Source organism: Pelodiscus sinensis, chromosome 11 (assembly GCF_052426305.1).
Source record: "Pelodiscus sinensis isolate ZL-2025 chromosome 11, ASM5242630v1, whole genome shotgun sequence".
NCBI lineage: Eukaryota > Metazoa > Chordata > Testudines > Trionychidae > Pelodiscus > Pelodiscus sinensis.
The window spans coordinates 44722840-44750649 of record NC_143062.1 but is presented as its reverse complement, the minus strand read 5'-3'; the positions used below and the strand labels follow the sequence as shown (position 1 = coordinate 44750649).

At 43.4% G+C, this 27810-nt stretch overlaps 1 protein-coding gene across 1 annotated transcript; it reads left to right on the top strand.

Moving 5' to 3' along the window:
• The first annotated feature begins 4230 nt into the window (after positions 1 to 4230).
• On the top strand, positions 4231 to 14186 carry LOC142830906 (uncharacterized). The gene is made up of 2 exons (XM_089781259.1): positions 4231 to 9364; positions 10396 to 14186. The coding sequence occupies exon 1, from the start codon at positions 5859 to 5861 to the stop codon at positions 6759 to 6761; it is 903 nt and encodes a 300-aa protein (XP_089637385.1). The 5' UTR covers positions 4231 to 5858; the 3' UTR covers positions 6762 to 9364; positions 10396 to 14186.
• Positions 14187 to 27810: the final 13624 nt, after the last annotated feature.

Here is a 27810-nt window from a genome sequence, read left to right as displayed (position 1 = left end):
AAAAACTTGGCCTTGACTTTGGCAGACTATCAGAGCTAACAAATATATAGGAACATGAACTTTCATGGTAAAAACCACTTCATCAGGTGAAGTGGGATTTTTCCCCACTAAAGCTCATGATCCTGTATATGTTAGTCTCTAAGGTGCCTCAATACTACTCATTGTTTTTAAACTTACACTCTAAAACAGCTACTCCTCTGAGACTTTTATCCAAGCTAAGATTCAGATCCACCATTTCTGGGAATAATTTTACCCAGTTGGGGAACTAGCTGAAAATTGTAAATATTTCCACTGCATATGTGACAGAAATGTGCTGAAAGCAGAAATGTGTTGAGTCTAGAACGCTTACTGTATACAGCAAAAAACAAACAAAACAAAAAACAAAAACCACTTGTGGTCTCAGTAGTCCCTTTCATAATCATCTAACATTTTATGATGCAAGCCACATGCCACTTGAACTGATTCTGCCTTGAGGATTTCAAAATTATATATAAACATTAGTTACTCTGAGAGGTAGATACATACATATTATCATCCCTTTACAATCTCTGTAAATTATGGGATGAAAAAATTATTTCAAATCCCTTTTTCTCCAGGCTGGAATGTGAGCGCCAGAGGAGAACCCTGCTGTGAATGCCTAAGGCTCACTGACACAAAAGGCATATTCTTCAACAAAAACTTTAGGAAAGAGTTAGTGCTGAAAATGTGTTTCAGTGATGTCTCATTAATATCAATTCCTTTACAAAAAATCTACAATTTCATAGTAACCCAAATGCTGGCAAGTCTCAAATTCAACAGCTAGCACTTTAATGTAAATGAAATAATATATTTAAATGAAGCATCAGAAAATGCTGCTTTTGGCTATATTATAACGTATAGATATCAGAATCAACATAGAAACTAGCATATGCCTGTTCTTGCAGTGTTATGTGTAGTATTTAGCAGTGTGACAGAAAAAAATATAATTTCATTTTTAGTTTCTTGAGCATGAATCAGTAAACACACCATTATCCAGCCACCCAAATTACTATGGTTGTCTGCATTATGTGTATATATAGAAGATATATAAATTTCCAGACAATGTGTGTGGGTTGCATATACCAATAACATTTGATAGTCTGAAGAACACTTTCACACAGCAATATAAATAGTTAAGAAGTGTCTGCACTGCATTTTAAAAATTGCTTTGATTTACATAAGACAAACAGGGAGTGCAAAAATACAGTCTCATTTATTGACAAAGGGCTGCTTTCTAGATGTCCCAGTGCTGTGTATAAGGAAGAAGGAGAAGGCATAGAAATCTTCATTTTTTTACATCTCATGCCCAGTGCACCATATGCAGGAGCCAGGCAAGACTTAAAATTAGCTCCCTCCAAAGCAGTAGGCTTTACATCCGTGTAATGCATCCAGAAATCCTGCTTGATGCCAACAGAGCATAGTCACTGATCAGGGCCATGACTGGTCTCCTGCACTTCCAGCTGCCTCACATTTGCTCTGAGGAGCATGTGCTGCAGCTTTCAAACAGTGAGCTCCTGTAGCCTTTCCTCAGGTGAGTGGAATTTCTCATATGTGGGTTATAGGTTTGGATACAAAAAGTATCTGCATTATATCTCAGGCTCTGCATGCATCTGTTTTATTTAGTTTGCAGTGTTGTAGCCATGTTGGTTCCACGAAATTAGAGAGACAAGGTGGATGCAATAATTGAGACAGGATTCCCAGGGTGAAGCCTGGACTGGAGGACCACTGAGTGCCCACCGCCCCTTCCCAGCCGCATCAACCTGGGTTGCTTCTAACTATTTGATACTGATGTCAAGCACCGAGCCTCTCATAGGTCCTGCACTTGCACAGCTGTTCTCAGGAAGGGACGTTCTCAAATGAGTTACATGAATGCTCTCCTAGCCTTTTCTGAACCATCAATAAAGAGACTCCAGCCAATCCCCCCAGCCAATAGGAGCTGAGAGATTGGCCTGGGGGAGGGGGCAGCACAAGCCTCTCCCCATCCCAGATCCACATGGAGGGAGCAGCCTGCAGTTTTAAGGTAAGCGCCTACCAGCCAGAGCCTGCCTCTGGTACCTCTGCCCCTCCTGCACCCAACTCCTTCCCCAGGTCACCATTCAAACCTTCTGTACCCCCCCTCCCGGGTCACAACTCCCTTCCAGACCGTGTACTGCCTCCTACACCCCTTCCCCCAGGCCAGAATCCTCTCCTACAGGCATACTCCCTCCCTGACCCTACACCCCAATCCCCTGACGCAGCTCACAACCCCCTCCTTCACCCAGACTCCATCTCAGACCTCACACCATCTCCTGCACCCCAGTCCCTTACCCCATGAATCCTTGTGGACCCAACCTCCATACTGGACTCCGCACCTCCTCCAGAGAAAAGTGCAGCCCTTGACCACTTTCCAATATCTTGGAGTGGCCCCCCACCAAAAAGTATTGCCCACCTCTGCATTAATCACTGTCTGGCTATTCCACTGTTGTACCTGAAAGGCTGGTTGTGGTTGTTCTTACATATTAGAGTAACATATAGAGCAATACTTCATAACCTCACATATAATTATAGCACATGCAGTCCAGTAGGGTATTAAAGTTCAAAAGATCAAGACATTTAAATTATAACTCACAAGGCATGCTTTGTACAAAACATATCCTAATTCTATTACAGTGGTGAATATGGAGTTTCTCAGGTGCTATGTTGAGGTATAGAGTGTTACATAATTGGGGTAACTTTTGTAGGTGAAAGAGACAAGCTTTTGAAATTACACAGAAGAATACCTAAAGATGAGCTCTGTATAAGCTCAAAAGCTTGTCTCTTTCACCTATATAATTTGGTCCCATAAAATATATTACATCTGTGCTTGGTTTCCTGTATCTCCAGCAGACAAAACAAAACAACGAAAGCCAGAGTTTAGTCGAAAGCTTTGACTTTTGTACTTGGATTTTCTTTAGCATGAAACAATCAATAAATATTTTTGCAATTAAACAGGGTCTAAAAAAACATGCTGCAAGGTATCACTGCACGCAACATTCAGTTCAAATGCTTATAGTTTTAATACTAAAATATTTTTAAGTTTTCTTAATCGTAACTAGTAAGGGAAAACACAATCCTTAGGTGTGTTCTCACATTTCCTCTCCTTCAACTTGGCAGTATTTGTTAAGAGTAAAATAATGTACTCATTTTCATATCCATATATATTACCTCCCAAACCATTTGCTAAAGATGAATGTCACACCAGGCCATGAATGGTATATCCTGTAGTTCAGAAAGGTTGTTTATCATGAATTTTTCATTTAAACATAAAACCATCTGACAAATATAAACTCATTATAGTCAGCAGAGCTGAATGAAAATATTTTTTAAAAAATTCCTAAATAACATATGAGCTCATGCTGAAACATGTCAGGACTAATATCTGTATTACAGAAGTGAAGCATAACTTACTTATATTTTTATGGATAACATAGTTCCTAATTTGTAATGACGTAGGTTTAAGACAAATCCCATTTTCCTTATTTACATTATTAGTCCCATTAGCTTCAGTGGGACTACTGTTGTGAGTAAAGTAAGCAGGATATGACCCACACATTTTCATTTTGATCACAGATAATATGATGGCCATAGCCTATGATTAATGTTAACCCCTTCCTCATAGTATTTTAGATAATAGCATTCAAAGAGCTTTCTGTGTATGTCTTATTTTATGATTACATCTGTGTCGACAGCAAAACATTAAAAGCAATTTATTTCCATAATATTTCCTGCACAGTTATGATACACATATATGAAAAGGAGAAAACACTAAGTCATGTTCTGGTTGGACTTTATCATTAAGGCTACGTCTAAACTACACCCCTCTGCCAGCAGAGGGATGTAAATTAGATGTATCAAAAGTGCAAATGAAGCCAGGATTTAAATATCCCACACTTCGTTTGCATAATGGCGGCTGCTGCTTTTTTTCAAAACAGGGCTTTTAGAAAAAAACCCGGCAGTTTAGACGGGACATTTTCTACAGAAATGTCCCATTTCGAAAGATCCTGTACTCCTCGGATCTTTCAAAAAGGGGCATTTCTGTCAATAATGCCCCATCTAAACTGCCTTTTTTTTTTCGAAAAGCCCCATTTTGAAAAAAAGCAGCGGCCACCATTATACAAATGAAGGGCGGGATATTTAAATCACAGCTTCATTTGCACTTTCAATACGTCTAATTTACATCCCTCTGCCGACAGGAGTGTAGTTTAGACACGGCCTAAATCTTGCCAAACTGCTCACTATATCCATGTGAAAAGGGAGGCAAGGACAGAGAAGCTAATGGCAAATAAGGGCAACGTCAGAGGGTATGTCTAGACGGCACCCCTCTGCCAGCAGAGGGATGCAGATTAGGCTGGGTGAAATTGCTAATGAAGCAGGGATTTAAATATCCCACACTTCAGTAGCATAAAAATGGCCTCCGCTTTTTTCCGGCATGGAGCTTTGTCGGAGAAAAGCGGCAGTCTAGAGGCTGATCTATCGCTAAGACACCAGCAGGAAAGTTAGCCTCCCCACCTTCATCGATACAGCACTCGCCAATACTGGTTTTGGACAATGAAGATCAAGCCTCAAAACATTCCTCACCAATGTTTTCCCCAGCACCGTCTCCATCCTGTCCACGGTACCACTCTCCGCGAGAGCCTCGTTATCAGCGCAGCCCACATTCTCCGCACCGGCATTCAAGGCCTCACTATACTTCTGTGTACAGGCACACCCTGCCACATTATGGGATGCCTACTAGTAGATCTCGTTCACCGACTCATTCGCCTTCGAGGTCTTACCGCAGTAGATACAGCAGTGCTCATTCATCCAGGAGGCTGTCTCCTGACTACTCCTATCACCATGGGGGGAGAGATTACTTTTCTCATGACAATACAAGATCTCACTCTCCTTCCCATTCTTGCTGTTGCCGTGCATCTCTGGATAGACGCCAGTCCCTGGTGGGCTTGCTCCAACAGACAGCTCCTTCCAAGCTTCCGGTGGCCGCCCGTCCTCCTCTTCAGATGTCTGAACCAGAGGAGGGTCAGATTTTGGACGATGATGCCCCTCCGCACATTTCGTCATCCTCCCCAGATGAGGCCATCTTTCAAGGGGACACTTCACCCCCAGATGACGGTCAAAAGTTCCTAGATCTCTTTAAATGGGTAGCGCAGACACAGAATGTCCAGCTGGCAGATGTGCAGACCAAGCAATACAGGCTGCTGAAAAATTTACACCCGAGACAACAGTTGAAAGCAGCACTTCCGATTGATGAGGCCATTCTCGAACCAGCCTCGAAAATCTGGCACACCCCGGTTTCTGCCCCACCTACATCAAAGTGGGCGGAAAAGAGATATTTCGTCCCTTCCAAGGGTTTAGAGTTTCTTTTTATCCATCCCCGGCCAAACTCTCTTGTAGTGGATGCAGCCCTTAACCATGCTAAGAATCCACAGGTAAAAAATGCAGCAGTAGAGAAAGAGGCCAAAAATTAGACATCTTCAGTCGAAAAGTTTATTCTTTATCCACCCTCCTTCTTCGCATTGCCAATTACGCGGCACTTCTGTCCATCCATGGGTTCGTTAACATCGCTCTGCTGGCAGGGCTCGCCCAGAACGCTTCCGAAGCGGACAAGGCCATACTCGGCGCCATGGTACAGGAGGGGTACGCTTGCTCTAGAGCTAGTCTACAGATAGCCGTGGATATTGCGGATACTGCTGTAAGATCAATAGCTACCGCAATATCCATGCACAGAGCATCATGGTTGGCTGCTGCAGGCACCCCTAGAGATTTGCAGGCAAAAGTCGAAGACCTTCCTTTCGACAAATTGAAGCTGTTCGCGGACAAAACCAATGCGGCGTTACACCCTGGAAAGGACTTGCGTACGACCCTATGTACGCTCAGCATGTACATACCACCGTTCCGTCGCCGAAGGTACTTCCCGTATCAGAGGAGATATGACTTTCAGTTCCAAAGACAACAACCTCGTCCTTTTGATCAGACTCAATCTAAACAAAGACCGCAGTGTAGGCGTCCACAACCATCTAGGGCAACCAATGTACCGCACACAAAACAGTAGGTTTGACTCGCCCGTTGAGGGCGCAACCTCACCAGTCGTCGTTGCCATCACTGCCGATACCATACCCATCTTTCATCATTGCCTTTGGCCTTATTACAATCGTTGGGCCAAAGTAACCACCTACAAATGGGTATTGGATATAATAAGATCAGGCTTCACCATCCCTTTGCGTCTATACGCCCTACCCATCCACCAACCCCGTCCCTTTTCAGGGACCCCTCTCACGACACTCTTTTTTGCGACAGGAAGCTCTATGTCTACTTACCATCGGAGCTATAGAGAGAGTCCCAAATGGGTTCAAAGGGAAAGGGTTTTATTCGCGCTACTTTCTGATGCAAAAGAAGACAGGAGGATGGAGACCGATCCTCGATCTACGTCAGCTCAACCATTATCTGCAGAAAAGACGTTTCAAGATGGTGACTCTTGCCACAATAATCCCATCTCTGAATCACAACGACTGGTTTGTGGCCCTCGACTTGCAGGATGCATATTTTCACATTACAATTCATCTGGCGCACAGACGCTTCCTGTGCTTCGTGATAAACAACGAACATTTCCAATACAGGGTCCTCCCCTTTGGCCTGGCCTCGGCTCCCAGCATTTTCTCAAAGACTCTAGCAGTCGTCACTGCATATCTCCATCACCAATATGTTCTCATAGTCCCTTATTTGGATGATTGTCTCATAAAGGTGCCAACGCATCAGGAGACCATGCGAATGATCTCATTGACCAGAAACACATTCGATTCTCTGGACCTCATAATAAACGAACAGAAGTTGAGCATTGTCCCACACAAAATATAAAGCTCATAGGGGCAGGCCTAGATTCTATCACAGCAAGGGCATACTTACCTCTAGACAGGTTTCACTCAATACAAGAACTAGTGAAGGTCCTCAACACTGCTCTGACTGTATCCGTCCATACCTGCCTTCGTCTTCTGGGCCACATGGCATCCACCACCTTTGTCGTCCCTCATGCCAGACTTCACTTCAGGGATCTTCAACAATGGATAGCAAGGGTATATGTACCAGAAAAACACAGCATTCACAAGACAGTCACTCTGCAGCCATATGTCCGCGATTCCCTGCGTTGGTGAAGCATACAGGAAACCTCGTCTCAGGAGTCCCATTCCATCGTCCTCAGCCCTCCACGCTCATAATAACAGATGCCTCTCTCATAGGCTGGGGCACACATATGGACAACGACCACGTTCAGGGCAGGTGGTCCTCCACAGAGAAGACTTTTCACATCAATCTCTTGGAATTATGTGCCATTTTTCTGGCATGCAAGCATTTTCTTCCACGCATACGGCACACCATAGTCAGGATATTCACAGACAATGTGGCAGCGATGTACTACGTGAACAGACAGAGAGGCACCAGATCCCGTTCCCTCTGCGCCGAAGCAGTGCAGTTCTGGAATTGCTGCGTAAGGAACGACATATCCATCACAGCATCTTACTTACCTGGCATCAGCAATGTCGTTGCAGATTCGTAGAGCAGGCGATTCCCTGTGGATCACGAGTGGGAGATAAGATCAGACGTGCTACATTACATCTTTCGCAGGTGAGGTACGCCGATGGTAGACCTCTTTGCCACGACACACAATGCCAAGTGTCCTCAGTTCTGTTCCAGAGTGGGAATGGGAAAGGGTTCTCTGGGCGACACCCTTCTGACCACTTGGCACAGATTGCTCCTTTACGCATTTCCCCCGACAGTCTTAGTCGCAAAGACTCTCGGGAAAATAATGTTTGAGGAGGTGACAGTCATCCTGATTGCCCCGGCATGGCCGAGACAGCCGTGGTACCCACTCTTGCACAGGATGTCAATATACCCACCATGGACACTCCCTCTTCACCCAGACCTGTTATCATAGGAGGAAGGGGCTCTCCTGCATCCCAGACTCGATTCACTCTACCTCACAGCATAGCTGATGACTGGATCAAAAATGACGAGTACCTTTGTTCACGAGTCAAGACAATTTGATGAGCAGCAGGAAAGCTTCTACTCGAAAAACTTACCTGGCAAAGTGATGCAGATTTGCTCAATGGTGTCGTACTCAAAATGCGCAACCCCTTTTCTCTCCTTTGCTTCAGGTCCTGGATTATGTCCTCCAACTTCTCAACTCTGGCCTCTCCATGTCAACCCTGAAGGTTCACTTAGCAGCTATCAGTACTTTCCATGAACCAGTGCAAGGTTCCTCAATTTTTTCCCAACAAACCACGAAAAGATTTTTGAAGGGATTGACGAACATGCACCCACCTCACAGACCGCCTCCACCAGATTGGAGGCTGGATTTGGTCCTGTGCACAATCGTTCACCCTCCTTTTGAGCCCTTGGCGTCGATATCACTGTGAATGTTAACAATGAAAGTCGTATTCCTATTAGCGATTACCTCGGCACGCAGAGTCAGCGAGCTGGGGGCGTTAATGGCAAGTTTTCCCTACACATCTTTTTCAAAGGATACAGTGACGTACCTACATCCGGCATTTATCCCCAAAGTTAATACGTCTTTTCATATCAACGAGCCTATAGTTTTAACCTCCTTTTATCCTAAGCCACACACTTCACCCTCAGAGACCTTGTTACATATGCTCAACGTGCAACGAGCTCTCTCTTTTTACATAGAGAGAACCCACTCATGGAGGCGTATGGACAGGCTGCTCGTGTCACTAGTGCAGCGTTCCAAAGGCAATCCTCTTTCGAGTCAACGTATAGCTAGACTTATCACTACTTGCATCACAACATGTCATTCACTCAGGGGAAGGCCACTCACTTCTCAGCCTATTGCTCATTCCACTAGAGCAGATGTCACCTCCACCGCTTTTGCCCAAGGCATCCCTCTCAGCGACATTTGCCAGGCAGCCACCTAGTCCTCAAGCACTTCTTTTGTGCACCATTACGCTATTGTGCAGCGTTGGGCCTCAGACGCGGCAGTAGCATCTGCAGTTCTAGCCTCTGCAGAAAATCATTGACCGGTGCGCATCTTGACTACTGCTTTGTAGTCACCTAGAGTGGAGCACCCACGTCCCACCCTCCTCCCTGCTCCGGGTCTGTTGTTCCTGTCTCATTACAGATTCCGGACAGTGAGAGGAACTGGCGGAGGAGCTGGACCGCGCGACGGGAGAAACGGTGCGAATGGCACGTGGCGGCTGCTGCGCATGCACGGTCCGGCTGACTACAGCTACGAAAAGCCTCCGATCAGCGCTGGGACGAGCCCGACACCTAGAGTGGAGCACCCACGGGGACACATCTCTAAGAACGATTGTTACTACACAAGGTGAGTAACTTCCCCTTCTCCCCACTTTGGCCTAATATGGGTGACTGGTGCAGATGGGCAGGAAAACTAGTCCATAGCCCTAATAGTTTATAATACCAGTGTTGTCACTGAAGTACCTGGTCCTAATGTACTAGTAGCTCAAGATTTAATTGTGGCTGGTTTCCTCTCTCTCTCTTTCTCTTTCTCTTTCTCTCTCTAGCATTCTTGCATGAGTCTAAGCACAAACTGGCCCTAGTTATGAAAGGCTATGGCATGTGGTCAGGTGATGACTGAGTGGATGAAGGGATATTAATTGATCTGGAGCATGTGCGAGGCTTCCGGGCAAGGACCGAGCGTTGGGCAGTCAGGCGAAACGCCCCGCGTATGTCAGGGTACTGACTTGGGAACCGTTATGACGCCAATACAGCCTACTGACCCGACCCCTACCTTTCCGCAAATCGCGCTCCGAGAGCATGTTTACACATCTTAGCCATATTACAGCTTGAACCTCTCTAGTCCAGCACCTTTGGGACCTCACCAGTGCTGAACCAGAGAATTTGCCGAACCATGGGAGGCCAATATTTTCTGGCAGCATTGCCAACACTTTCACTGCTTACTGGGCTCATAAAAGACATTGAGGGGTAAATTAGAGCTATATAACAAGCACAGAACACTGAGAGCCAGGACTGGTGGCTGTAGACAAACTTTATTGGATTTCTGGAAACTTAGTGGACATGATAAGTGGACATCTGCCTAACTACAATCATGCCAGACCACAGATGTTGCCGGACCAGAGTACCAGACTAGAGAGGTTCAACCTGTTGCTTAAACAGTACTTGAGCAAGGGCATACAATTTTGGAATGAAACAGGAATGTGAAAACAGAAGTTGAAGGAAGAAGTAAGCGGTACTTGGTAGGAAATGTTCATTCAGTGCAGGATGTCGTGGTCTTGCCTGCACTGTCTTGAGTCAGTTACAGTATAATGTTTATTTCCTGCTGCACACAGATCATCATCATGCATTTAGTTGTCTTTTTTGCTTTTCATCTTTCAGATTTTGCCAGCCCCCTGCATTTGTGGACTGAGCAGTATAAAATGGAGCAGTTCAACAAAGGAGAGCATAACAACGATCATTGTTACTCCTGCCATCATCATCCAGTTTGCCACACTGGGGCCAGAAGTGTTACAGAGAAGTCTATGTTGTTAGACTTTATAATAGCTTTGATTTTGGAAATTATGAAAAGAGATGTGATGAGGTACGGAACAACATGAGAAGCCTTTTCAAGTAAGAAACTAAGTAGGAGAAAAAGTGTTGAAAGGAACCTTTTTTTTTTTTTTTAAGATTTACAGCAAGAGTGGCTATTCCAAAGGGACTAGTAATAATTCCTCAGCCTTTTGGTGTCATACTGTATACATTTATATAAAAAGGAAATGTACAACAATTATGAAAGGAATTAATTAACAGAAAAGAGTGGACGTGGTCCATCAATTTACAGAAGATGTTCTCTTATCTTTTGCAAAGGGCCTAGCATAAAATAACGCAGGCAGGGGAGTTCAGGGTTTTCAGTAGAGATATGCTATAGGTGTAAAACACTCTGTTCCAACAACACTGAGAACTCTTGATATTGTGGATATAGAGACAATTTTATTGAACTTCTGTCAGAGACAAAAGAGAACTCTGACTACAGAAAGGTGGTAAGATCTGAGTTGTGGGATCTAGTAGAGGAAAATGACTTCTCAGATGCTGGACCTCTTTGATAAGATGTGACTATATCCCTTCAAAGACTTGTAAGAAAACATTAAATACCATAGACAACCTAAATTCAGGAAAGAAATGTCTAACAGAATAAAGAAAAATTAAGATAAAAAGTTAGCAGGGGAAAGGGCGCCAAGATTAGAATATCAGGAAATAATGCTACATGAAAAAGCAGTTTCTGTAGAGTCTGTTGAGACTCATATTAGTATTTAACCAGACATTGTATAAAGGGATATAGCAATTTGTCAGGTATGCTGATTTATGGATAGGACAATACATAATATTGTCATGCATTTACATTTTAATATCTAACAATCCAACATTGAAATAAAAATAATTTTGGAGGAGTAAAGGTCTGGGATGCTGGGCACGGAGCATGTGTCCAAGTTAAGAGCTAGCAATCGGACAATGCCTAATGACCATGTCAGAACCCTTTTTAAATCATGGCTCATCCAGAGGTACACACAATAGGACTTTCCCAATGGCTTATCCACTTGAGAGGTTTGCAAACATGTCATACCTTTTTAATTACTGGCATAGCTTCCCCAATGACAACAATGTTGGGAGCCTATTGGAGTCAAGGCTTCTGCGGGTATTAGGACATTCGTTGCCATATCATGTTAACGTGCTTTAAACAGACTAAGACAGTATGAGGTTCAAGATGGCAGCACCAGTGGGAACCACTATGGGGGCTGCACCAAGCAAAGCAGGAAATGTTTGCAAAAAAAGTGTAGACAGCCAAAGTGTGTAATCCATAAACAGTTGTTTCCTCCTGCTCTGGATCTGAGTTCCTTAGATTTGGATTCCTGCTCAAAGGTTGTACATGTTCTGTGTAACTCCATTAGCTTCAGTGGAGCTCATTTGCTCTGGTGTAAGAGAGATTTATCAGTTTGTCTTCCTCTACAGTACTTTATATTCCTGTCAGTCAAGGAGTGAAGGACTAAGTTTAATTCTGAAGTAACATCTAAAGTCATCAGTAGAACATCAGCCTGGCCCTGAGCAAGCACTAACCTCCTATAAAGGAAAGTTTCTTGGGAGGGAATATAACTTTTTCACAATGCAACCATTCTGTGGCTTGCATGAGACCAATAGTCCTTGCACATTGTAATCCTTATTCAGACAAAATTCTCACTGACATCAGTGAGAAATTCATCCAAATAAAGGCTGCAGGAGCAGACCCTCAGACTGTTTCAAAATATTGGGGATAACTAGATGCTGACTGTATGTGAAGTTAATGATTTCAGAAGTACACTTATCAGAATAGACCCATATTAGTCATCTACTTTTACTGCCTCTCAAATACATTCATATACATCTACGCACACACACACTAGGGATGTTAGATATCATTTAATTGAATAATCATGTAATCACTCAAAATCTTAGCAGTTACACAATTATTCGATGGTCCCCAGGGGTCTTCTGCCACCCCGTCCTGCTGCCTCTGTATTAGAAGCAGTGGCACATGGTGGTAGGTAGGAGCCTGTTCACGAGTGGAGCCAGTTTAAAAACTGGCCTCCTGTGCACACCGGCTCTTGCCTGCTATGTCGTGCTGCTGCCTCTGATATAGAGGCAGTAGCGTGGGGCAACAGCAGCCTCTGTCCATAGGGGGCCTGAGCTCGCCTCAGACAGAGGCTGTGCTGGCATCCTGCCTGCCCTCCCCTGCACTGCTGCCTCTGATAGAGAAGCAGCAGCGCAGAGGACAGGGGAGGTAGGCGGCTCTAAGAAGCTGGTTCTTGTGGGAGGCAGCAAGGCGGAAGGGGACAGGTGGCTCCACATGAGCCAATAAGTGCAGGGACCTGGCTTGAAAGCCTGCTTCCCGTGTGTACTTGCTCCCACCTGCCCCTGTTATCCTCCATGCTGCTGCCTCTGTATCAGAGGCAGCAATGGAGGAGAGTGCATGTAGTCGCTAGGATTAACCAATAAACCCAGGCTTATCAGTTAATCATTTACATGTTTACACTAACATCCCTAACATACACACACACAATTCATTCAGGCATATAGTTTATACACATACATATGCATATGATTTCTGACTTACATTAATGCACACTCTTATACTTTTCCATCGAGAAATAACAATGGAAGGGTTTTTTCCTACTGCTAAAACTTAGAGCTAGGAAGGAATAGTAACAACTTGTATATGTCCTACATTTTAATTAGTTAGATATATGAAAGCAAATAGGGAATAACAAGTTTTAAGTCACTGTGTAGTTATTAAACAAATTAAAATGGGACTGTTCGTGCCATTAGATGTAACAGAGCTCTGAAAATTCCATTCCAACATTCTGCATAAAATAGTAAATTTGAGTTGAAATTTCCTTAAGCATTTCATGGTTCTGCTATCCATCTAATTTAGTAAAGATTCAGACCTTTTGAGAGTTTAACTTTGTTAAAAAGTCATCTTCATTCTATCCGCTGTAGTCTGTGCCATGCTGATTGCTTTTCCTTTATAAAGTGAGTTTTTATGTATTTGTTCTGTTTCTCTAGGAAAGTCTGTAATTTTTTAATGCATGAAGAAAAGTCTATGCTCAGAATCCTCCCCAATGTATTTTTATATTATCTGTCTGTGCTTGAGGATAGGCTGGTTTTCTTTTTCTGCAATGGGAAAGCAGTGAAGTCCAACTCATCAAAAGCAACTAGGTGTCATGGGAGGTATGTGATTTCTTTTGCAAATTGTTTATGAATGATTCAAAATGTGTATTATACTAAACATTCAGGGAGAACAATGCACATTTAAGAGGCTATGATGCTTTTATGTAGAAATTAAGATAAAGTGCATCTAACGTACAGAATACCAAGGAAATTATCCATTCTGTTATTTGTTTATTTATTTAAAATGTTCTCTCTTGTAGACTATCTATTTATTTTTATTGAGCATTGCGGTACAGTCTGAAATGAATCAGTTTATTACTCAGGGGTACATGTGATTTCTATGATAGAATTCAGAATAGGTTTCCCAACAAATGACAAAGTTTGAAGGGATGAATGCTGAATAAAACTTACTTTTCATCACTGCTGTACTTAAAATGAATGACTTTGCTAAGATGACTACTGTTCAAGGTGGTGATTACAAACAAAACATAAAATTTACTAGTTTGGTGCCTTGTAGAGATTCATGTGGCATATTCAGATACGATAGATGTTATGGTAATAAGTAATAAGAAAAACATTGTCTTAATAGTCACCCCAATTTTTAAGCAAATTTGCTTTTGAATTTACTTATGTGTAGTTGACTTTTACTGACACAAATGTTTATAAATAGTGAATTTCAATACCACACACATGATTATTCATCAAAGAACAATAACAATAATCTGTGATTATTTGACCAATTGCAGCTATCACATTTCAAATAGCACTCTATAGAGTAAAAGTATCTACAACTGATCTAATATTTTAAAATGAACAAATAACTTAGAGGAAATTGTAATCTATGCAAAGACAAACTGAAAGCAGAAAAAGATGCTAACTTTGTTGGATACATTACTCATTGAATATTATTCACTCAGCTCTAGTACTGAATATCATCTAAAAATACAGGAGATACATAGGAGCTACGATTTGTAAATCTAGTCACTGAGCAACAGGAACAGCCATAGGGATGTTTTGAATCTAGTCTGGAGTTCCTTGAGAATAGCAATGAGTTCTTCCTTTTAACATCCACCTCTGGATTTAGGAAGTGGTTAGGTGCATCAAAAACACAGAACTATGTAGCTGGACTAGCTCCTTGTGACCATTCCTTTTAGCAGCATATCCTACAAAAGTTTCTATTTTTTTAGGCCAGTGAAAATGACATGCCAAGTATCTTTTTGACACAGCACAAAAGTTGTGTGTGTGTACATATGATTCACAGAAATATGTATTGGCTGAAGACGGAAGTTTTAATTTTATATCAAAATTTATCTTACATATGGAATAAGGAACATTAAAATACCTGTAATATTTTCCTTCTTCAGTTCTCCTATTTCTTCCTCCTATTCCTCCAAGGAAATTTTAGTTCACAAAATATAGGTTAGCTTAGCAGCAGACACTGAGATTACTTGCAGATAGTACTATTTAGATCAGGGCTACTCAACTTGTGGCCGGTGGCCTGTTTCTTTGCGGCCTGCGAGTGGGAACTAAAACAAAGAAGTAGTCAATATAATGGTCTTCTGTTGATATGCATTTTAATAGTTAAATTCCTGGACTGTCATTGCTCATTAAAAGTGCTGACATATGGGTGGAAAAGGGTAAATATTGCATTTTAATAATATCAGAAGAACTGATTTAAATGGGGCCTCTGTGTTGTGTAGTCTTGCCTTAATTTTTGTATTCATGCCCCTCAGTGTGAATGAAGCTATTTGCATATATTTGCATATATATATTTACATATCTATGCAGCCACACTCAAGTTGCGGCCCTCAGCATGTGCTGTGAGTATCATTGTGGCCCTCGGAGCTTCCAAAGTTGAGTAGCCCTGATTTAGATTGAAGAGATCCTCCATTGTCCTCTGTTCCTCACCTGTAATATCAATGCTGTACCAATGTGACTGACTGACTAGATTAAGTAATATTTAATAACCAAGAGAGATGAGGGGGTAAAAGTCAGCTTTAGAAAACGCTAACCATCTGGGCAAAAAATACCTTTCTCAATGAACACTGATTATGGCCTATCAGAAGCCACTTTACTCAATAGACTCTGAAATACAGTTCATAAGATGAGTTGTTAAACTTTGAAAGGTGGCTAGCAAATGTCATTGTATCCTCAAGTCAGCATCTCTTACACTTAGTCTAACACTTAAAAGTTTTTCTGGCATAGCTGTCTGGATTAGGAGTGTAAGAAAAACATGCTCCCTAACCAATATAACTATTCTGCAAAAACTCCAGTGTAGAGTGTTTTAACTGATAAAAAGTCCCTTTGCAATTGTAGCTTATTTCTTTCAGGCAGCTGATATAAGCAGTACAGGCGGTCCCCGAGTTACGTGGATCCGACTTATGTCGGATCCGCACTTACGAACGGGGCTTTCTCGCCCCGGAGCTCGCAGGCAGCGGGACCGCCCAGAGCGCAGCGGTCCCGCCACCTCGACCTCCGGGGTGAGAAAAGCTGCTCCGGGTGCCCCTGGTCTGCTGGGGACCGTCTCCAGCAGACCAGGGACACCCGGAGCAAAGCCGGGGAGGTGGAGGGGTCCCGCACCTCCCCAGCTTTGCCACGGCAAAGCCTCAGAAGCGTGGGACCCCTCCACCTCCCCGGCTTTGCTCCGGGTGTCCCTGGTCTGCTGGGGGAGGGGTGGTGCAGCTAGTGCGCTCTCCCCCCCCCCCAGCAGACCAGGCTTTTGTTGTGGACCCTGGGGTAGAGCAGCTGGGGTGCTGCCGGGTTGGTCCTGCAGGGACCTACCTGGCAGCCCAGCTGTTCTGTCCCAGGCTCGAGATTCAGCCTCTGTTGAAACTGATTAGTGGCTGATTCCAGGAAGCTGGGGGCAGAGCAATTCTGCCTCCAGCTTCCTGTAGTCAGCCCCTGGTCAGTTTCAGCAGCAGCGGCTGAATCTGGAGCCAGTTCCGACTTACATACAAATTCAACTTAAGAACAAACCTATAGTCCTTATCTTGTACGTAACCCGGGGACTGCCTGTACTAGTAAAAGCTTTTGACACTGTAAGCTGTGTCTCCATTAGGAGGATTTGGCCAGTATATAGAATCATAGAATATTAGGCCTGGAAGGGACCTCGAGACCCTCATGGCAGGACCCGGTACTGTCTAGACCATCCCCAATAGACATTTATCTAACCTGCTCTTAAATATCTCCTGAGATGGAGATTCCACAACCTTCCTAGGCAATTTATTCCAGTGTTTAACCACCCTGACAGTTAGGAAATTTTTCCTAATGTCCTACCTTTCGAGGAAGGGGAAGACTGTATTTGAATACAGATTGGCTAACTTAGTGAGGAGGGCATTAAACTAGGTTCGACAACAACAGGTGATCAAAGCCCAAGGGTAAGTGAAGAACACGGAGACCTGGGAGATGGGTCAGAAATGGAAGGGATTGTGGGCTATAATAGCAGAGAGAAGAAAGGAGGGACAAGGCAGAAGTGGGAACCAAGATCAAATCAGTATCGTAGATGCCTGTATACAAATGCAAGAAGTATGAGTAATAAACAGGAAGAACTTGAAGTACTAATAAAAAAAATACAACTATGACATCATTGGCATCACAGAGTCTTGGTGGGTTAATACACATGATTCAAATATTAGTATACAAGGGCACAGCTTACTCAAGAAGGACAGGCAGGGAAAAAAGGGCGTAGGTGTTGCCGTATATATTAAAAATGTACACACTTGGCCTGAGGTGGAGATGGACACAGGAGACGGATGTGTTGAGAGTCTCTGGGTTAGGCTAAAAGGAGTAAAAAACAAGAGTGATGTCATGCTCGGGGTCTACTACAGGCCACCTACCCAGACGGAAGAGGTAGACAAGACATTTTTTAAAACAACTAATAAAATCATCCAAAGCACAGGATTTTGTGATGATGGGCGACTTCAACTATCCAGATATATGTTGGGAAAATAACACAGCAGGGCACAGACTATCCAATAAGTTATTGGACAGCATTGAAGACAACTTATTATTTCAGAAGGTTGAAAAAGCTACTGGGGGAAGCTGTTCTAGATTTGATTCTAACAAATAGGGAGGAACTGGTTGAGAATTTGAAGGTGGAAGGCAGCTTGGGTGAAAGTGATCATGAAATCATAAAGTTCATGATTCTAAGGAATGGTAGAAGGGAGAATAGCAAATTAGAGACAATGGACTTCAGAAAAGCAGATTTTAGTAAGCTTAGAGAGCTGGTAGGTAAGGTCCCATGGGAAGCAAGACTGAGAGGAAAAACAACTGAAGAGAGTTGGCAGTTTTTCAAAGGGACATTATTAAGGGCCCAAAAGCAAACTATTCCACTGCGTAGGAAAGATAGAAAATATGGCAAAAGACCGTCTTGGCTTAACCAGGAGATCTTGCATAATCTAAAAATAAAAAAGGAGGCATATAAAAATGGAAACTAGGACATATTACAAAGGGTGAATATAGGCAAACAATACAGGAATGCAGGAGCAAGATGAAAGGCAAAGGCACAAAATAAGCTCAAACTAGCTACAGGCATAAAGAGAAACAAGAAGACATTCTATAAATACATTGGAAGCAAGAGGAAGACCAAGGACAGGGTAGGACCATTGCTCAGTGAGGAGGGAGAAACAGTAACAGGAAACTTGGAAATGGCAGAGATGCTTAATGACTTCTTTGTTTCAGTCTTCACCAAGAAGTCTGATGTAGGCATGCCTAACATAGTGAATGCCAGTGGGAAGGGAGTAGGTTTAGAAGAATACCACCTGCGCACCAAACTCCTTCACCCGTGCCCCCAGAGCTCTGTAGTCACTCTTGATCCTCTCAGTATCATTAGTGCCCACATGGATGAGGAGCATGGGGTAGTAGTCAGAGGGCTGGATAATCCTCGACAATGCCTCCGTAACATCTCGGATACAGGCCCCTGGAAGGCAGCATACCTTCCAAGATGACATGTCAGGGTGACAAATGGGCGCCTCCGTCCCCTTCAGAAGAGAGTTTCCAACCACCACTACCCTACGTTTCCTATTCGCAGTGGTGGCAGCAGACCTCCCAGCTTTGGGGATACGAGGCTTCTCCTCCTCTGTTGTAGAGGGTGATTCCTTATCTCCTGTATCAAGAAGAGCATAACGGTTTCCTAGTACCACCGTGTGAGGGTTCAGAGCAAAGGTGGAGCACTGCCTGCTGCCAGAAGTAACCAGTTGCCAGTGTCCCCCCTAGCCATCTCCTCCTACACCAGTGGTGTGTCAGCAGTCTTGTGTACTGGGACAGCTACCTCAGCAGTCTCCACTTGAATACTGTCCAGGAATTGCTCATGGATTTGGATGCTCCTAAACCTAGCCACCTCCTCCTGTAGCTCACTGACCTGCTGCCTGAGAGATTCCAACAGCAGGCACCTTTCACATTGGATGATCCCCCTAGCCTGGATATCAGTAAGTGGGAATTGCAAGCTACAGTCCCTGAAAAACCTCACCAGGATCTGGGTAGAGGCATCCATGCTCATGCGATCTTGTGTGGCTACAGACGCAGGTGGAGGAGACAGAAGCAGTGCTGGCACAGATGTTGCAGATCTTCCTGACCATTGTAGGCCTCCCTCTGTCAAACTCCTTCTTAAACTCCCCTGTCTGCAGCCCCCGCCCCAACTGCCACAGTAACTGAAACTGAAGTCACCTGAAATCAGAATCAAAATTCAATCAGTCGAGCAAACTCACTCACACCGAAAGCTAGTACTCTCACCTGGTAACTTGTTCAGCGGTGGAATCTCTTGCTCTCCCTCTTAGGGTATGTCTAGACTAAATGCCTCTGGTGACAGAGGCATGTAGATTAGGCTACCCGGCATAGGAAAATGAAGCGGTGATTTAAATAATCGCTGCTTCATTTGAATTTAAATGGCTGCCGCACTGTGCCGATCAGCTGTTTGTCGGCTCAGCACGCTAGTCTGGACGCTTCGCGGTCGACATCAAAGGCATTTGTTGACCTCCCCAGTAAACCTCATCCCATGAGGAATACTGGGAAGGTCGACAAATGCCTTTGATGTCGACTGCGGAGCGTCCAGACTAGTGCGCTGAGCTGACAAACAGCTGATCGGCTCAGCGCGGCAACCATTTACATTTAAATGAAGCAGCGATTATTTAAATCACCGCTTCATTTTCCTATGCCGAGTAGCCTAATCTACATGCCTCTGTCGTCAGAGGCATGTAGTCTAGACATACCCTTAAACTCCCGTGTCTGCAGCCCCCTGCCCGCATGCAAACCCTTTCTAGTGTAGACAAGGTCTTAGGCTTTAACTAGACAAACACATTGTGTGGATCAGAGGTGGGCAATAAAGAGGCAACGGTAGCTGCTGCTGCTATATTTATTTGCACCTCCACAGGTATCAGACAAGAACAGCTCTCATTGACTGTGCATTGCCATTCCTGGCCAATGGGAGTATGGGAAACAGCACGGACCAGAACACTGCTTCCAGCTGCTCTCATTGGCCAGGAATGGCGATCTGCAACCAATGAGAGCTGCAATCGTCTGATACCTAGGGTGGTGCAGGTAAATATAGCAGGGGCTCGCCTGGGACTAACCCTGGTGGACTGGATCTAGCCCGTGTCCCGGTATTTGCCCACTCCATTTGTCAATGCTCTCATTCTGAAGTAAAAGGGCCTTATTTTACTATAATCTAGTCATCCTAAATTATTGTGAAATAAGGACATCTTACTCCTGAAGCCATGTCAACACCACTATATCCATGGCAAAAAAGCTATGGCATTGCTGCTGTAGTGTTGTAACTCAGACACTTTCTACATCAGCTGAAGGTTCCTCCCCATCAGTGTAGTTTTTCCATCTCTCCAAGAGGTCATAAATAGATCGATGTCTCAGATCTCACAGAATAACATGAGAGACTAATGTATGAATCTGCTGAATAACAAAGTCCCCTAACTCGTATACTCAGATATCATACTGATATTTAGATAAAGAGAGCCTATCTTGAGAAGATTTCATTCATTTGTTAAAGTAAAATGAAATTTTCACCCAGGAGTAATGTCTTGCATTTATTTATAAAGTGAAAAATCAGCCACTAAAAGAATAACACATAAAGTCCCATTAATTACAATAGACAATAAAAATAAAGTAAGTGTAAGCAAGCCAAGCAGATGGTGCCGTATAAACAGGGAGACATTTTAACTGTAACCTTCATGATAGCAAATGTTATAGTTAAGAGTGCAATTTAATGTTCTTTCATTAGAACATTTTTATTTCAGTGTTTATGCTGAAAGTTTCCAAGCATGTAAATTAGCATTAAAGGTAAATAATTCTGGAAGTTTGAGAAAAATAATTCAGTTCTTTTTTAGTTACAGTTAATATTTTCTTACCTTACCTTCTACTTCTGATTTGATACATACTGTCAATAAAAAAATGCCACCATTTCTCTGGGAAGGAGATTCTTGCTGACTTGTAGGGAAGGGGAGGGAAATAATGGTACATATGTTAATTTTCTGCCATGTGTCAGTGGCCATAGGTAGGTCTCAGTTCAAGAACTCTAGGGAACCCTTTCTGAATTAAAAAAAAACCACATACACCTCCAACCCCACTTAGATCCTCATTCCTACCTCTGACCCCAGGAGATTAAAATTTAACCTCCCTAGTCATCTTTTCTGGTGCTATTTTTCCACTCCCAAGAACACAGGAGTCATTTTAATACAAAATGATCAAATAGTTTATTTGGGAATACAGACCATCCATGTATTTATAAAAAAATAAAACTAGCAAAACCCGAATAGTTTACATAGGGTATGGCCAACCGTACAGTCTTAGTAAATTGCCTCACTGGGTAAAGGCCAGCCTCTACTCACCTAAACATAACTCAGGAATCCAATTAGATCCTGTGGGAATCAAGTACTTGTTAGGACGAAGTTCTCCCTTCCCTCTGTTTCAGTCCACCAAAGCTAGCAATACTAGGTCCTGCTCATTTCTCTTTCTTCATTACCACTCTCGTCCCACTTTTAAGTCCTCTTTACTACTGGGGTCTGTCCTACAAAGTCAGATGTGCTTCACAGTCATCAGTCTGGTCCCACAGAGTCAAGTTCATCCTTTTGATGTTCAGGTCTGTTCTATTACTCTTCATCAAGTGCCACAGCCTATTTTGAACCAGGTCTAAAATCCTAGATAGGAGAACCCAGAGCACAAGGCACCCAACAGGGTCCGTAGCCTTGCTAATCAGGTCTTTCCATTCTCCCATTCTTATATTTTGAGCTTTGTACCAAAAGTCCATTATCTGTAGCTCAGGGTGATTCACTTTTCCTAAACTATGTACCTCATACTTCTTTTCCTCCCTTACATAACCCACTTATATGCTCCATTTAATCTAAACTCCAAAGAACACACCACACACCACTGGGAGGAAATGCACTGGGTGAAATTGTCACATGTAAATTAAGCCTGGCAGAGCTAGCTTTCTCCCATGGGGGAAACAGAGAATTTTGTCCCTTTAAGCCTTTGGCTCTGGAGTGTACACATGAAATGACACATATAATTCTTAGAGCTCAAAGCACTTTACAAACGCAAATACTCCGTCAATGTCATTATTTCCATTGCACAGCTAGGACAACTATAGTACAAAGATGTCAAGTGTATTTCCCAAGATTCCATATTCTGTTCTTGAATCTAAATCCTAAAGTAAACCCAATCCAGGTGGAATGCTTAAGACTGACTCTTCAGCCCATGTCTACGTGTGAGTAATGTTCCCTCTAAGCTCCCACTTAGGCAGCCATCCAGGAGAGATTTAAATGCTGCCCAGATGATTAGTAGAGTACCCACAGTCTCCCAGTCAGCAGCAAGTATTTCTATTGGTGGTGTACAGCTGCATATACTTTGCTGCACATAAAATTTATTCCACACATGGATGTAAAAAATTAGAGGGAGCGTTGCTTGTGAACAGTTTGTGCATGTTCTTAGGCTTTATTAGATTGTTCTTGAGATAATGTGTCTGATTTTGGCTATTGCTACATTTTAGCTACACAATATACAAACTCTAGCTTGAACTCTTCCAAATGTTAACTTTCCACATCAGTGGTCAGGAACACATTACAATTTAACTTGAGTGTTAATGAACATCTAAGATTCGTAGCAATATGCTTTCAAAAACACACTGTATTCCGTGAATGGTCTAGTTGGAAATGGTATCTATCTTATTTTTGGTCTGGGTATTTCACTGCTGAAAAAACAACCTATTGAAGGCATTTTTTAATAAAAAGAAAGCCATATTAAGAAACATATACTTTATAGATCAAAGAACTATTGTTCAAATCCCTAATTATACGGCATTGGAAATAGAGTGTAATCTCAATAATGCTATAAAATGGCATAACTGGGATCAGCATTTGGTCCTCTTTGCAAATAGGAGTGAACAATTTGCAGCCATTATGCGGACAAATTTAATTCTCCCATGTATAAACATTTAAAGATAAAGGTCAGTGAAAGATTTCCTGCATAATATCTATAGTCACTGGGTCTTATTCTGCTTTTGTTCACACCACTTTTACGCCTCTGTTATTCTGTTGCCTTCAGCTGAGTTACTTCTAATTTTCATCAATGTTAGATCACAGTCAGGCTTATAGTATTTAACAATATTTGAAATGAATCAAGTGGATGTTTGAAAAGCACATTATTCACAAAAGAGACAGGCTGGGTGAGGTAATAATTTTTATTGGACCAATTTCATTTGGAGAAAGAAACATGTTTTCAAGCCACACAGAGCTCTTAGAATGGGAACTGAATGGGAACTGAGAAAGGTCTTCTTAGATGAGCTCAGTCTTCAAGCTTTTTGAGCTTGTCTCTTTCTCCAACTGAAGTTGGTCCAATAAAAGACTACCTCACCCTCCTTGTCTCTCTAATATACTGGGACCAGCACACCTACAGCAACACTGCAAGCATTTTTCATAAAATGCAGTTATGAGAAAAAGTAGGTATATGAGGCTTCTTTCTCCCTCATTTTCAGTATTCATAGACTCTTTTCAGAACCTTAAACTCAAACTGAGTGCCCAAATCCTAGTTCAAACCTAGTCTAGATTCAGATCCAAACAACATCTCTTCAATCTATCTGTAATTGAAATCTACCCTCATCTCACCAGTGAATATTCTGCTCTTAATTCAGTATCGGTAAACTTAATTTTAGACTTTATTTGCAGAGATTTAGATGAAATTGGAAAAAATGAAAGACTCAATAGGACTGGCTGTGTATGTTGAAGGTTGGTGGCAGAAACTGAAAGAGAGAGACACCTGGGGAGCTCAGTCAATGAAGAGCTAAAAAAGGGACTGGGACCGAGACTTTGATGAAGTACCTGGAGTTTCAGTGGGAGCTGAGCAAGTACTTCATGATCTGACAAATACCTTTGGAAGGGACAGAGGATATCAGAAAAAGAGTAGGAGAGAATGTAAGGAAAACTGAAATAATTAAACGTAGGTAGTGCAAGCCATTTGAAGAAAACTAGCATCGGGGATTTCTAGAACAATTAAATCTATGTGTTCAATGAAGTCATCAATGCCTCAGAGCCAGCAGTTATAAATTATATTTTTGCACATTTTTTTAAATTAGGGAACATTGCAGTTTCATGCTCTTAAAATAATTTCCCCAGATGCAAAGGTGAAGGCTTTTGGAGCTGTGTCACTACAAGCATATCAAATTTGGCCAACGAAAAGGCCATAATGTTGAACACTAACCGTACAGAATAGAAAATCAGCTCAGCCCTCAATTGAAAAGGTGCACAGAAGTGTTGGCATTCATTGACTATCCATTGAAATTGTATACTCTTTTTAACAATTGGTCTGGCTATAGTGAAAGTATCAAGTTAATCACAAAAAATATATTCATCCCATCTCCTTAAATTTTACTACCTCTTAAAAGGCAAGGATCCCCAAGTGTTTCCTTATCTCCTGCCTCAATGTTTTTGTTGTTGCTAAAATTTTGGCTGCTATATTTCATTGTTTCTTTCCTCATTACTCTGATCCATGATGACTAGAATGGCATTTCAGCTGTGATTTAATAACATACAAACCACTGATGAGACCACACAATTAAGACTGGTTCATTAATATTGTGGTCTGGTGAAATTATTTTATGGAGAGCATGAATGAATTTTGTACAAAAGGGATTATGTATATATGAGTTATGCATACTAGGAACATCTTTTCCTCCTCTAAAGTCAATAGGAGTTTTACCAATGATTTCTCTGGGATGAGACTTCAGCCCATGAGTGCACAGGTTTAAATGTATTATACATAGAAGATATACAAAACTCAGCAAAAGGTTTAATATGATCACTCTTTTGAACCCAATTTTTGTGAACAATAGGTAAGCTCTCAATTATGCAAATAACAAAAATACTATTCAACTAAAATGTAAGTAGTAAATGTGATACATTTATAATCACAGTTTTTAGCTTCCAAGTTGTGTAATGTTGCACATACAAGTAGCCCCTTTAACAATCAATGAAACTATTAGTGTGCATTAAATTGATCTCATGCAAAGTTTTGATCCTAAAGAGAGAGAGTCAAGTATGCTGGGGACTTTGCTATTGCAGTTGATTTTACATGGAAGGTGTTCAAATACCATGGAGATGGATGGCAGTATAAAACCCTAAGATAGGCAGTTTATATTAGGGTACATCTATACTACAGCATTATTTTGAAATAATTTATTTCAGAATAATAATTCCCAAAATAACTATTTCAAAATAACGCATCCCCATTGAAATAGTGCAGCTCTATATCGAAATAGCATGTCCACATTGATTGGAGCCTGAATCGCATTTAAAGCCCCTCAGAAGCACTCCAGGTAGGGCACCAGGACAGCAGTCACTTCTTGGAGCTGCTGCCTGAGACTATGTGAGGCTCGTTCTTAAAGAGGCTCCCCTATACAGCCGTGTCTAAGACCATTCTCCATTGCCTGCCTCCTTGAGGGACAGCAAACACCACACTGTGTGCTCTAGTTGCCCTTGCAGATGCCACAGGACTTCCAGCATGGAGCCGGACCTGCTGCAAAGCAGTCACCAGCTCTTAGACCTGGTGCTGCACCTCCTGAGGCAGTTTATGCAGGCTGCCCTCTTGGTACAGCTTGAGGATGATGACCAGCCTGGAATGGATGACCACCTCCTGGTTGGTGGGCATGGTGTCAGTGCTGGCCTCCTCCAGGTCCTCCTCCTCATCATCATCCTAGTCATGCTCCTTCACAGCCCCACCCTCCTGGATGCTGACAACAGGTGTGTCCAGGCTGGAGTTGGCAATGAGGGGAAGGGAGGCAAGCTGCCCACCTCCCAGGATGCCATCCACCTGGGTATAAAATCCGCATGTCTGGGTTGCCAGGATCTCCGCATCAGCCCACAAGGGTGCTCTTCTCTTCTGCCCCTGGCCAGGGGCTTCAGAGCTGCCTGCCAGCTCCCTTGCAGCCATGGGGACCTCGGGGGGAGCACTGGGGTCTGCCATGGCAGCAAGGAAGGCTGGGCAGGGTGCTAGTGTGCAGCACAGTGTGAGAAGGGCCTGCATTGTGCCACAAGCACCTTCCCTTCTGCCTGCACCCTTAAAGGCTGCAGGGGAAGGGAAACTATAGTGTTTTGAGGGGTGTGGACAGAGTGGCCACCAGGCAGCTGTGAGAAGCCCTGGAGGCCACTCATTTCTAAATAAGCACATCTGCGCCATCCACACTCACCCTATTTCAAAATAGCTATTTTAAAATAGGCGTTCTTCCTCGTGAAATGAGAGTTTACTATTTTGGAATAAGAAGCCTGTTATTTCAAACTAATTTTGAAATAACGGGCTTGTAGTGTGGACGCTCAACTTGTTATTTTGAAATAACTCTGTAGTGTAGACATACCCTTAGTTAGTGCCCCTCCATATTCCCTCTCTACCCAATCCACAGATGATATTGTTATTGGTTGAGTTAAACCTAACTGAAACTGGAGTGTGTAATAGCTACCCTTCGTTACTGAGAAATATAAAAAACAATTAAGCTCCTTCCTGGAACCAGACAGCTGAAATAATAAGTCACTGTCCCCAAACCCAGACATAAGTCACTGTCCTAAACTAATGCACCTGTCAATGAAGGCTTTCACTGGATATGGTTTGATCGAGGTGGCCATGAGAGAAGCAGAAGAAACAGCAGGGAATCAGCAGAAATCCAAGGACATTGCCAGCACAAGTTCAGGAAAACATGGCCTTAAGACAGTCTTAGGGTATGTCTACAGTACAAAGTTAATTTGAACTAACAGACATTAGTTCGAATTAACTTTGATAGACGCTACACTAGCGCTCCGCTAGTTCGAACTTAATTCGAACTAGCGGAGCACTTAGTTCAAACTAGGTAAACCTCATTTCACGAGGACTAATGCCTAGTTCGAACTTACTAGTTCGAACTAAGGGCTGTGTAGCCCTTTAGTTCGAACTAGTGGGAGGCTAGCCCTTCCCAGCTTGCCCTGCTGGCCACTCTGGCCAACACCAGGCAAACTCTACTGCCCCCCTCCCGACCCCGGAGCCCTTAAAGGGCCACGCGCTGGCTACAGTGTTTGTGCCAGTTGCAAGGCTGCCAGCACCCTGCCAGCAGACCCTGCACCTGACACTCCATGAGCCAGTCACCCGATGCCCCCCAACCCTCCCCCTCTTCCTGGGACCAGCCTGGAGGCTCCCGGGAGCCTGCCCGGGGACGCAAGAGGCGGGCGCCTCCGTGGTCTAGTGCGGAGATTGTGGACATCATCCAGGTTTGGGGGGAAGCCTCCAATGTCCACGATCTCCGCACTAGCCACAGGAACGCGGCAGTCTACGGCTGCATAGCTGCCAGCCTGGCCGCCAGAGGCCACCACCGCAGCAGGGAGCAGGTCCGCTGCAAGATTAAGGACCTGTGGCAGTCCTACTCCCAGGCCTGCCTGCCAGGGGCCGACCCGGAGGCCTGCCCCCACTTTCTGGATCTGGACTGCATCCTGGGGGCTCATGGCATCCCTGCCCCCCGGGAGGTGATTGACCCCGGGGCAGAGGGACCACTCCCTGACACGGAGGAGGAGGAGGAGGACACCGAGAGCCAGGAGCCTGGCTGCAGCCTGCTCGGGACCCAGGACCCCCGAGGCACCCCACTGAGCCGCTCGCCTG